General features: G+C 40.6%; 2 protein-coding genes across 4 annotated transcripts in view; one reads left to right on the top strand and one right to left on the bottom strand.

The window, feature by feature from the left end:
- The window catches only part of LYRM4 (LYR motif containing 4), a 94,168-nt gene extending 92,493 nt beyond the window's left edge, over window positions 1-1,675 (bottom strand). Inside the window, exon 1 of one of the 3 annotated variants that reach the window (XR_011724381.1) lies at window positions 1,399-1,675. Coding sequence is in view for 1 of the 3 variants with exons in the window: in XM_071736510.1 (XP_071592611.1) it covers window positions 1,399-1,484 (86 nt within the window). In the remaining 2 variants the exon portion in view is untranslated. The remainder of the gene's footprint in view (window positions 1-1,398) is intronic. The other 2 variants (XR_011724382.1, XM_071736510.1) reach the window with 2 other exon arrangements.
- Window positions 1,676-1,718: 43 nt separating this feature from the next.
- Window positions 1,719-12,517, top strand: part of FARS2 (phenylalanyl-tRNA synthetase 2, mitochondrial) — a 232,609-nt gene continuing 221,810 nt past the window's right edge. The window contains exons 1-3 of the mRNA XM_071736505.1: window positions 1,719-1,860; window positions 7,596-7,657; window positions 8,227-8,301. The gene's annotated coding sequence lies outside the window, so the exon portion shown is untranslated. The remainder of the gene's footprint in view (window positions 1,861-7,595; window positions 7,658-8,226; window positions 8,302-12,517) is intronic.

Here is a 12,517-nt window from a genome sequence, read left to right as displayed (position 1 = left end):
ATTATTTCTGTTTCCAGTGCTCACAAATGTGTATATACCATAAGATTTTACACAGTCGCAGGTGTTACAGTATCTCAGGACAGGGCCATTAAAACCTAAGATCTTCAAGGAAAGGGAAAACTTGCACCCTGATATGGTGTCATAAATGACTGATAACCCTGGTAAACACATTTCTCAGTATTTATATCCTTTAAAATTCACTAGTATAAAAACACTAAAAAATCCAGAATTACAAGTTTTACATTATGTTAAGCAAAAATCTCACTGGTGCACCTACTGCTACCTGATAGCCTTACCTTTGAGACACATGCAAAAATTTCCATAGAGCCAAGACCTGTCAAGTACACAGTTAATTTCTGGAATACCTGGAGAGGTGGGCTGGGCTTTGAGTATAGCGCATAGAGGAGATGACAACAATTCCCCAAGTCCCCTGTGCTCCACCATCAAGAGTTGAAGGCTTCCACCTCCACAGCCTTTCTTTCCGAGGCACTCCCTCACACATAAGGTCTGGGGAATACTTATGCCTGGAAGAGCGCAGACCTTGCCATGTTATGCAGGTTCAAAGGCTTCCCTTCCCTTTCTTGCCAGGCTGGAGATGGTGCACAGCAAAGACAGCCCGCATGTCCCTCTCCATGATCCAATTGCGTGGCAAAGGGAATAAACGACCAGTGGGCAATATTATTTTGACAGCGTCAGCGAGAAGCCCCCCTCTGTGAAAGCAGTGGGTAGCTAAAGGAGGCCAGGACTATGCCTCTGACACAGAAGCAGACGTACTCCTCGCCAAAATACCCGTGCACATCTTTCACCAACACCCAGGGAAGGCAGCCGGCCGTGCAGCATGGCATCCTGTCTGGCTGGACAGGTGAACCCTGCTCCCTCACTCCCCTGACCTCAGGTACAGCACATGGTGTCCAGGATTGGCAGAGGAGCCGCCCTCCTCCCGCAGAACCAGGGCTGCAGCGCGGCCCCGGCTCTCCCCTACCAGACGGGCGGCATCCAGACCAGACACGAGCTTTTCCAGGATGGGACCACCTCCGTTCTGTCCCTTCCTCCTGTGACAGGGAGGGTCCATCACCGCGGGCTTTGGGGCAGCCTGTTGCCAAGCCCTTGGATCGGGGGATCACCCTCCTCTGCGCCCCTCGAATCGCGCCCGGGCCCAGGCCCGGAAAGGCCTCCCCCAGGGCAGGGCCGGCGGCCGCTCCTCCGTGGGGTCCCCGGAGGTCACAGCTTTCCCGCACCCCCCGAAAAGGAGCTCCTCACGTGAACCCGGCCCAGCCCCCTCAAAAACGCCGGCATTCCCCCCTTCCCCATCGTTACCCCTATTCCTTCGCGGAAATAAGCGGCGTCAGGGGCCGCTGCCTACCCCAGAGCCCGTCCCCGCCCGGGCCGGGAGCTCACCTGTAATTGTAGCCGTCGAAACGCTGGCTTTCCCGTAACAGGGCCCGGTAAAGCCGCAGCACCTGGGCCCGGCTGGACGCTGCCATGTTACCCACAACAGGCGGGTCCTCCCGCGGCGAGGCCCCTTTCCCCGCCCGCAGCGCCCGGGGCCGCGCCGGCCCCCGGAGCCGCCTTCAGCCGCCTGCGCCGGCTTCTCTGCGCGCCTCCGCGGCGGGCAGGCAGGGGCGGGGGCAGCCGCGGTAGCGGCAGAAGCAGAAGCGGACGGCCTGGCGGTGAGTGGAGGAGCGGCGAGCGATCGGGCTCGGCTCCGGCTCGGCCGGGGCCCAACACAAGGGCCGGGGCGGGGCCGCGGCCTGAGCGGCGCGGCGTGAAGGCACTCCCCCAGCTGGGGCAGCCGTGAGGGCTCGGGGCAGATGCCAGGCCCGAGCAGTCCTCCTGGGTTTGCCCTTTCCAGCGCAGCAGGTGGGGTAGATCCGCGGGGCCGCTCTCTCTTGGGCTGCGCCCCCAGGTTATGGGTCAAGCCTCAGGCTGCCTCGACGCGCGGGGGCTCCGCTCGGGCTTCGTCAGTGCGGCCCGAAGCGGGGGTGGGGGGTGTTGGGGAAGGCCTGAGCGATAGGGGTAAAATAAAACCAGCGCTGGGTGACAGGAGGGTGTTTGTGCGCACCATGGGCTGTTTTGTAGGTGTGTTGTGTGGAGGGGTGGCTGCTGGCGAAGTGGGGTCGGTGTAGGGCCCGGAGAGGAGCAACAGGTGGTGGGCGTTTGGGCATCGCATCCGAATTGCTCTGTAAGTTTGAAGTGAATGTTCCCCCGTGTCCCTGTGCCAGGACCTGAGGTGTTGCAACCCTATGTAAGCGATTTCTCTCTTAGTATCCTGTCTTAAGTTAATTTTTGTTGTTGCAGCTAAGTTGACCTGGGTAGTTCTGGCTCAGATAGTGTTCAAGATAAGTTGTGAGATTCTCTGAAGGTGGTTGGCAGGGATTTCCTGCTTCTGTGCTTGGTGAGAAATCTGTGATGCTCAAACTTCTCTGTGATGAGAAATACCAGTTTATTTTTTTTCTTACTTTTTTTCTCAGCACTGAGAAACGATCACATGAGTTTTATCAGTGGCCTCCTCTAAGGTTCCTTATCTGTGCAGGTTTTCAGAAAGAAAATGACTCTGTACTTGGGGCAAATTTAACATACAGGCCCTCATGTGTTGAAAGTGGCCTTGAAGAGAGCAGGAATTGGTGTACACAGTGCTTGTGTGTTATACAGTAACCAGAGCAGCAGGTTAGTTGACCCATTCAAAAAACAGATTCTGCCTGTTTGTCTTAATTTTTATTCTTCTCTACTTTAAGGCTCTACTGTGGCTCTTTTTCTACTTAAGCATTTCTGTTATTATTCGGAGAGGCATCCTGATACTTTTGTTGCTGAAAGCAGCATATACCTAACATCCTCTTCTGCTGAAAGTTTTCCAACTGCAGCATAAACCTGACCGTATAAATTACAGGTGTGATCCCCAGCTGCATTTAATACTGGTTTTTAAATGCTATCAATAATATGGTTTACTGATAATCATTACAGGATTCCTACTTTCTCCATGGTATGTTTTGTGTATAGTAAATGTTTTTGACATTGCTCTGGCAAAATTCCTTCAGTTGCTGCTACTAATTAAGCTCATATTTAACTGTATATGTACTTTGAATGTTATCATTTGAGTCAGTTGCACATTTGATAACAATTTACAGTTTATTGCATAGAATAAAAATAGTTCCGTGCTTCTGAATTAAAGTAATATAGACACACATGAATTATCTGAAGTCATCTTATGTCAAGTCATGTTATGTTTTAGTAGTCCTTTTAGGCTTCTGGAAACTGAGATTTTCCATATATAACAAATTTCTTGGATATTCTCTTTATAAAAACCCAAACTAGAGGAAATGCTGTGGTTTTGTAGAAAATTTAAGTAATCAACTGAGATACTTTGATAAGCATCATGCCTTTGAGACCTTCCCTTGTCAGTTACAAAACCCTGTGTTTGGGGCTAGCTTTCAGCATTCAGGAAACTTGAACAGAAATATGTAAAGCAAGCATGTGCTCTAGTTGCCCATGGGACCAAATTCTCCTTGTACCCCAAGCCATATTGACACAGATTGCCACATCAGAAGTGGAATCCATCTGAGGTGCTGCCCCCCCTTTGGAGCTGTTGGTGGCTGTGGTCCTTAATACGTGTTAAAACACTTGCTTTGTGTCTCCAGATTTATCATCTTCCCTGAAAGCAGTGGCAGCCCTGCCCTATGTTTTCATCGTGGGCTTCAGACAGCTTAAAATATGTGGGTTTGTCATGTACAGAGCAAAACCTTGCTTTGCAAGTTCAGCAAAGTTACGTTAAATCATTCTGTGGGTGAGTGTGGCAGTTATTCCATCTGATTTTACAACAGCCCTCTTTTTTATGATGAGAAATAAAATTTTGATGCTTATGGTTTCAGCTGTATAAGATGAGAGAATAATGGGAAAGAAAGCAAAATGTGTAATTACGTTTTCTTTACAAGAGTACTATTGATTTAATATTTGTGAAGTAATTATAAATGATTTTGAAATAGCCCCAGATGCTGATCCTGTTATCCTGTTATCCTGTTCCTGAATCTCCCTGACAGGTTTTGTGGTTTTATTTATTTATTAATGTATTTATTTAATGGCAATGGAAACTTCATACATTTAGAATAAGCAATAATCACATGCAATTTACTATCAAATGCAAAGAAAACATACCAAGGAACATTCCTCTCATCTCCCTCTCCTGGCTTAACTTTTGTTATACTAAAGGAGGGAAGAAAAATTTTTTTGCAGAAACTCATCACCCTTGTGCAGTTGGATTGACACTGTTGGCTGGAATAGTTATTTCCTTATGTATTTTATTATTGCATTTTCTTGAAAGCCATGGATTATGGTCTCAGAAGTCCTGTTCTTCTGCAGTGAGTGGTCATCACCTCTGCTATGACCAGGGCACGTGTGATTCTTCGAGCCTTCTGTTTATGTGCATCATTGTAAGCCTGAAGAAAATTTAAAGGATAGTTACTGCTCAAATGACCTCTGTTGTGTCCTGTGGTACTAGAGCATTGGTATGGGGAAGCTAAAATGATCACTTGATGATATTAACTGCCTCCTCATTCCTTCAGGAGAATCCACACCTGGATTTAATCTGGACACCAAGCCAGGACCAATCAAGACAAGCAACTTAGGGTCTAGTGAGAGGTGTCCCTGCCCATGCAGGGAGGTTGGAACTAGATGGTCTTTAAGGTGCCTTCCAACTCAAACCATCCTGTGATTCTATGATTCTCTGGAGGGCCGGTGATTTATCAAATTTTTTTTTAACCCCCAGACTCCTCTGTTTTAAAACTCAATGCTATTTTTTTGTTACAGTTTATGGAGATGGGCCTAGAGATAGGTTTTTCTTAATTGCAGGGACACATATGATAATTGCTAAGGGGAGTTTTTGGCTGTTCATATGTACAGGAGTCTTTGGTTTCAGCATTTGGTCTGAGGAAGGAAGGTGGCCTGTGCCTTGCCTTTCTGCATCTCTTGGGGTAAATAAGCACTTGGAGAATGATATAATAGTGACAGTATCTGGAATAGTTACTAATATTTTAAATGTGTAGCTGTTAAAAAATAAATGAAGGCATTTCGATTAAATACCTGCAGAGACTGTAAACTGGTGTGAAAGGCAACATCTGTTACATTCTGTGGTACATATTGGATGTTTTGTTATACTTTGCTGAATTGTTCCTTGTGGTACACTATTTCAGCTTTATGACACTGTACTCAACACTTTAAGAAAGCTTGTGCTTTCCTGGTATGCTGCTGTTCTTCTTCATTATTTTTCTTTGAGGGTCAGAATGATAATTGATTGTTTTGGTGTTATAATCCCTTTTAATTATTGTTTTTCAGTTTGTGAAAATGTGGGATCTTTTCCCTGCTGCTGTGGTGCCGTTTTTCTCACTTCTTCCCTGTTCCTTAGTTTTTGATGGACAGTGTTTTATGCAGTGAGATCCTATCCACTGTAGAGTTGGAAGGAATATAAATCATAAGAATTTGGGGATTTCAGTCACAAATATATCAAATTATCATTTAACCATTACCTGTAATGGGTAAGATTTCCACAGTATCAAAAGGAGACTTTGAACAACTGTCCTTTTGAAAAAAAAAAAAAAAATTGTTTACCTCATGGAAAAGGAATTTCAATCAGGAGGAGAAAATTCCATGTTTCAGATTCAGCTACGCTCCGAAATTAATTGTGTATTTTGGAAAATTCTACCTAAGAGTTCAGAGGGAAGAAGCTCTTAGTCATTTTTTGTGAGGATCTCTTTTTGAACTGAACAGCACAATGCTGGGCAATTTTTGGAGTGAGATTGTAAGAATAGTATTAATAGGGGGAAAAAAACACAAACCCACAAAACCAGTAGTGTTTTTTTTTGTTGTGATACTTCTGCTGGTAAGGGAAAAGCTGTTTTACCATTGCTCCTAAACCTTTGCTGGTTTATGATCTCTCACACTCTGCAGGTGTCAAAATGAAGGAAATGCTCCATTTTGTTTTGCTTATTTGCTTTAGTTTTACTCTTTTAATTTCCTGTGGCTATGTGCAACACCAGAGGATTTCATGGGCATCATGTTGCCTGCTAAATATGTATCATGTCAAGCAGCTGGACAGTTCTGCAATCATGGGATTACTTCCAAATCAATGGCATGCAATGTTGATACTTACCATATTGATCTGGAAACATGTTGATAGACATATTTTGATAAAGGACTTCGTAATGCCTGAAATACAAATGCTATAAAAGTCCAGAATAAAAAGGAAAATTTGATTGCAAAGAGAATAAGTTCTAGGGGATTAAAGTTAGGAATAATGCTTGAAGAGTTAGGTGTGTAGTAGTTGCATGAAATGTAAGTGATGCTTCTAACCTTAATGCTGATATAATCCGTGGTATTTTTCAAGACAGGAATCCAACAAGAAGTGAAGGTGGTTTTGCTGTATGATTGCTTGTTATACTGAAATGTTACTGAGAAACCTGATCATGAGACGTGGATTTATTAAGTGTTCTCATCCATGACCACATCAATTCAGAAATGTTTTCTTTGCTGTGCGGTTCCAGTGTTTTATCTAATTTAATCTTAAATAATTTCCCTTTCTGTGGGAAAAATATTCTACTTTATATTGTATCTTGCAGTTAAGAAATGTTTTCCAACACTCAGCCTATGGTACCTACTTCCCTTACACTCATCCCATGCCTTCACTTATGCCTCGTGAAGCAATGCACTGCGTTTCCTCTCCCCCTGTGACTTACACTATCATCGTATTTCTCTATAGCTCTCATCCAACCAGGATAACTTGTTTAGTCTTTTTGATTTATTCTTCCCTCCCTTTCTTTTTCACTGGACGTGGAAATTTTTAGCTTAGGAAGCAAATTTAGCTGTAAAACACGGACTGATACTTTAAGAGCAGCAGAGAATCTCTTCGTAGAAATCTCTTATATTTTTTGCTGTCTTGTGATTTTGGGTTTGCCAGGTCTGTTACAAATGGTTTTTGTTAAAGATCATCATTGCATCTAAGATATATTGCTAGAGCAAAGCTTATTCTTTTCTTGCATTTATTTTTGTCATATATGAATGTGTACATGTGTGTATAAAAGCATGTGTGAATACATGTAAAAGCACACGCACAGTTGCGTGGTGGTAGTAAAGGTGAAAGTCACAGAGTTCATCCTGGATCCTCCCTGCTATGGTGGTAGGGATTTGTGCACAGCTAACACAGTGCTTTTGCTGTGGGGCTTTTGTTTCTGGTTACTCAGTCCCACATGTCAGGTATAGGAAATCAAAGATGACCTGCTGCTTGGGTGCATCTTGGTTCTTTTCCCAATACAGGGGGCTGGCTCTGGCTATTGCTTAAGTCCTTCCCTGCAAATCCACTTCCCTAAGCGTTTTCTTATAAATGCTTCTTGTGTGATTATTTCCTTGAAGCAATTCTTGAAGCAAAGTATCCGTGGGTGTTGAAATACTGTGTTGCTAGAAGGTAGACTGGAGCTGATACAGGAAAACCTTGTCCAAGGTCCAATTAGAATGCAAAGTTATTGCATAATGTGTTGAAAAGGTGTTATCTGAGACAAGTGTGACCTCTGAAAATTGGATGTATGGAAATCACTAATTTTATTTTCTTTTAGGCAAAGAAGTTAAGTAGAACTGCAGCTTACAATGGATATGTAAAGCAGCAAGGATTAATTAAGTAAGTAGGCAATCTGTTTAGTTTTCTGATTGTATGATGAGGGGAGGGCAATATGATTTTCCTGTTGTAATGTTTTTTCATATTATGATGTGATGCATCCATATGACCTTTTGTTCTGGTAGCTTGGACTTTTGGTGCAGAAAAAGCCCAACAATTTAAATATGAAACTGAATCAAAGAAATCTAAAGAGAATATTTCTGTAATTGAAAAAAAACTATGGAGCAATGTTGTCATTTAAATGACGAAAACAATATACACTTAATAGTAAATTATGGTAATGGTAGAGGTTAAGTGAAGTTAATTTTGCATGATCTTAGCATTTTTGATTTTAATCTTGTGTCACTATCCATTTTATTTCCCCAGAGCTCTGGCCACCATTCATGATAGTATATTAGGGACATGTTTCTAATTATATAGTGTTTCTGATGCACTTGTAAGATGAGATGAATTGCTGAAATTTCCTTATGTGCCTTCAGTCTTCTCAACTGAAGTTTCTTTTATTTCTGTTTAAGTTTTTTTTTTTTTTTTTTTTTATATCTGGGGTGACTATGCCAAAATTTGTCTTTCAGACGGTCCCATAAGAGAAGAAACTAAGCAGTGACTAAAGCTTACGAAAGCTGAAGAAAGATTATCTCTGCTTGCAGGTAAGTAATGACAAATAAATGTAGCATTCTGAATGTCTTTGACACCAGCACTGCCAGTCTTTTTAGACAGTTTTCAGTCTGTCTCCATTTTAGTTAATAAAATAATCTTTCTTCATCTTCACCAAGTGTTAAAGACAGGTGTGCTAATTAGGTATGCTAACTATCTAACTTTGCTTTTTGTATAGAATTTATGTGGTTTTTTACTCCTAAGACAGAAAATAATGATACTTAAAATACACAGATAGCTAGACAATAATAGTAGGTGGATAGGTTGAGAATGATAATCTTCTGAAGGAAAAATTCTATCATCTTTACATGGAAGTATGTCCATATCATTGAGTATAATCCCTTTGAAATCTGTCTAACTACAAAAGCAGTAAGTTGCTGTTTAGAGTGAGAACAGGTGGAAAAATTAGGATGGTCTGGTGAATGGGGAATGAGCTCGGTGAGCTCTTGAGAGAAACAATGGTTAGGGCCTTACAAATCCCAATGTTAACCTTCTAGTCTGCTATGTTGCTATCTCTGTAGCAGAATAAGCTAAATGCAGTGGTGTATCCATGTCTCTTCATGAAGTTTCATGTGGGAGACCAAACTGGGGATGAGGGTGGGTTTAGGTGGGGGTGCAAAGCTATGAAATGAAGCTGCCAGCTTTCCTATAAAGGGTGAGTTTGACATTCTGCACAAACACAGGAAAGAGGAATGGGGGAAGAAGTAGTTTGAAGTACTATTGTGAGAACAGTGTATGAGTTATTCTGTCTGGAGTCCTGAATTAAGGGTCTCCCTGTTGTAGAATTTCTGTGATTAGCTTTTTCAGGTCTGTTTTGTAACCTAGGATTAGTCTTGCTCAAGATCAGGTTGCTGATGTGGGTGTTGGGGTTTCTTGTTTGGTTTTTTTTTTGTGTGTGTGTGTGTGTGTTGGGTTTTGTTTTGTTTTGTTTTCCTGGCAGGTGATTTTCATAATCATTTTAATTTTTCCTTTTTTTGGAAATGATTCCTAGCGAAATATGTGTGCTGCGTGTAAAATAAAAATAACCCCAACAGATAAACAGAGCAAATTATCAGGGTTCTCACAGAGACTGGATAGTGCTTCTTTTAAAATTTTTTGTGTATGATTTCAAAATTGGTTTGATTTTCAAGACCTTGTGCTCTTATTTTTGAGAGTATTAACATAATGTTTGCATTGTTTCCTTATTTATTTTGGCTGTCAACATAGGCTTTTTTTTGCCTATTTTTGCAGAAACGTTAATTTTAACTTTGCTTTTTATTATACTAATTGATTCAAGGGTAAAAAATTGCTTAGTGCTTTACAACAGCTCTTCCCTTTGCAAGATTAATATTCTGAAAGGGGCAATACAGTATTGCACATGTAAAACTGTCAGATATTGAACAGATAATTAAATAGCAGTTCTAAATAAGTTTGTTAAAATTATAAAAGCTACTTACTTTTTGTGTTGGCACACTAGCTTTGTCAAGGAGTTGCCTGATAAAGGTTAACTTGTTTTCTGTTTTCCCTTTTGTCCCTCTCTCTCCCTGCACAAATTTTGTTTCTTATTGCCCCACCCTTCCACTCCCGACATATCTTTTTCTGATGCTGCCACTGCTTTGCCATTTTCTTGTTGCAGATTATATTCTCAGTACAGTATTCATTCAACAAACCCAAACTCTGCTGAATAGATGAATACTTGAACTAAGTATGTAGAAAAGACATGCTTATTCTAGTTTCTTTTATCAGACTCCCTATATTGTTTTTAAAATATTTTTTAATATATAAACATCACCTTAGAGATATTGCAGGTTCTACCAAATCTTATTTCCTTACCTGATATTAGTAGTTCATTTCGTCCGTGTGTCCCCTGGCTGCTCTCATTCTAGACACTGAGTGACAGAGACTGCTTGGGCCCCTGTGAAGCTTCATCTCTCAGCATGTTGTAAATTGCAATTCTACAAATTAAAATATTATGGTTGTTATTTTTGATTCTTCAGCACATAATGGATGGGGCATTAGGTGAAGATTATTTAGTCGTGTCACCTTGGGCTATAATAAAAACTTGTTCTTCAATAAGAATAAAGATTTGATTCTTTCACATTACTGGTTTATTTTCCCCCCTAATAGGTATAGTTTCATCCTCTGCCCCACCAATGTATGTATCTTGCCTTAAAATTCAAGATGAGGGGATGTTGTCTTTCTTATGTAAAGACTGGATGAATAAATGCTTCTGTGTGGCATAGTTTAAGATGTGTATTTTAAGCTCTAACTTTTATTTCACTGAGGCTTGCTCTGGATGGAAGTGTGACTTGAGTATTCTTTGAGGATTCTCTGACATAATTAAAATATAAGGCTCTCTCAAGGCCTTTCAAACACAGGTTTTCTTTTGTTCTTTTTTCCATGCTTTGTCTGCATTAAGTGTATCAACATTAGCAAGCCTTATAGGAAATTTTACCTGGTAACATTAAAGATGATAAAGCATGAAGCTGCTTGGGAGCCTATTACACTACAGTGCTGTGAGCCATGGACCCAAATGTATCCTATTTCCTAGCATTCATGGCAAAGAAAGAAATTAGTGATACTAATCTTGTTCTTTCTACTGTAACTATTTTTTTTTTTTTAATCCTAAAAAAGGTAGCAGGGCTGTATGGAGACACAATTTAAACCTTTAAGTCACACTTCCCTTGCTTTGATTGCTACAGGATATCTCAGAACTAGTTCTTTAACAAGCTATAAATGTCAAAATGTATTGAACACTGTATAGATAGTAGTGTTCAGACATAATCAAACAGTGTTACAAGGTATGTGTGCCTGAATACATTATAAGTGTCACTGAGGAAATCAGACCTAGCCATAAACTTTAGCAGAACCAGAGCACGGTTGTATCAGGAAATTAGAACAGGATTAAGCTAATTGATGTTAAAATTTGACTTGTATTTAATTGAATAGGCAGAACTTGAAATTGAAGGACTTCAATATAAAATTTCTAAGTGTCTCTCAACAGCATTGTTTATAATTCAGTATTATTTGTTGCATTTCTTTTTAAGGAAACAGACGATACTTTTTTACCCTTTGGCTTTGAGCATAGTTAAGGCATTTCTTTAGCTACAGTTACAGATCTATTTCATAATATAAATAGAATACTTGCAAAATGGGTGTTCCTGTCTTTTGGTAACTTTGTATACATTCATAACTAGAATATACAAAGTAAAATTTTTAAGCTTGTTAGTGGAGGGTTGGCTAGGCAGTTATTTCTTGTGAGTTTCCTCAAGTACACTTGTTCTTATAATAGCAAAGCAAGCCCAGTGATGTGTTGGTTGGTAGACTGATGTGGTAGCATAGAGGATTGAGTAAGTCATGTGGAATTTTTAAGAAATACATTATCCATGTATCTGTGGTAAATTTAGTGCTGGAATCAAGGAAATAACAGCAGAGTAGTTAAAAAATAAATGTATATGGTGAATAAATTTGCTCAAAAGACCAGGGTAAAAGAAACTGAAAATGTTTATCAATCGGTCTTCATTTTTGCTTTGCCTTCTCAAATTTGTATTGCTGTGAGACCAGCTGTATTGAGACAGATACTGTGATTATGAGACTTGCTGGCAGAGCTGTTTGTATTGCTTGCAAATCCTGCTGTTCATATGCATCTGGCATTTTGTGTAGGTTAAATGGGTTGGAATGAACTGTGTCATTTAGAAACTTGTGTTCGTGGGTAGTTTGTTTTCCCTTTAAGACATGCCAATGCCTCACTCTTTATAGGCTAGCTGCTTTTTCCCTGTACTTTTATTTTTTTCCCACTCTATTACTATCTGTAATCCATGTGATGTGGGATTGAGTATAAATGATTGGAGTTCCTAAGCAGATGTTGTTTGCTTTATCATAGTATGTATTTTTAATTCCAGCCTAAGACTTTGGGTTCATGGTTTTTGTGATATGAAGGGGTCTTCTGCTTCTAAATCCCAATAATAGTAAGGGAACACAACAGCCTAAATGAAAGAATAGCACATAAATGCACAGCTACCACATAAATGAAAGAAAAAAACCAACCCCCTCATTGATTTGTTTCACTCAGTCAGCACAAAAGACCTCCAGCAACAGGGAATCATATGAAAGCAATGAAGGTTTTTGCAGCATGTAAGGAGAAAATGTTGGACTAAATAGAATTTACTTCTTAGTACAACTTGTAGGCCTCATTTACACGTTTCAGGAATAATGGGCCCTTATTAAGAA

This window comes from Heliangelus exortis, chromosome 2 (genome assembly GCF_036169615.1).
Source record: "Heliangelus exortis chromosome 2, bHelExo1.hap1, whole genome shotgun sequence".
In the NCBI taxonomy this organism is placed as follows: Eukaryota; Metazoa; Chordata; class Aves; order Apodiformes; family Trochilidae; genus Heliangelus; species Heliangelus exortis.
Note: the sequence above shows the minus strand (reverse complement) of the source record. Positions and strands in the feature narration are given on the sequence as shown.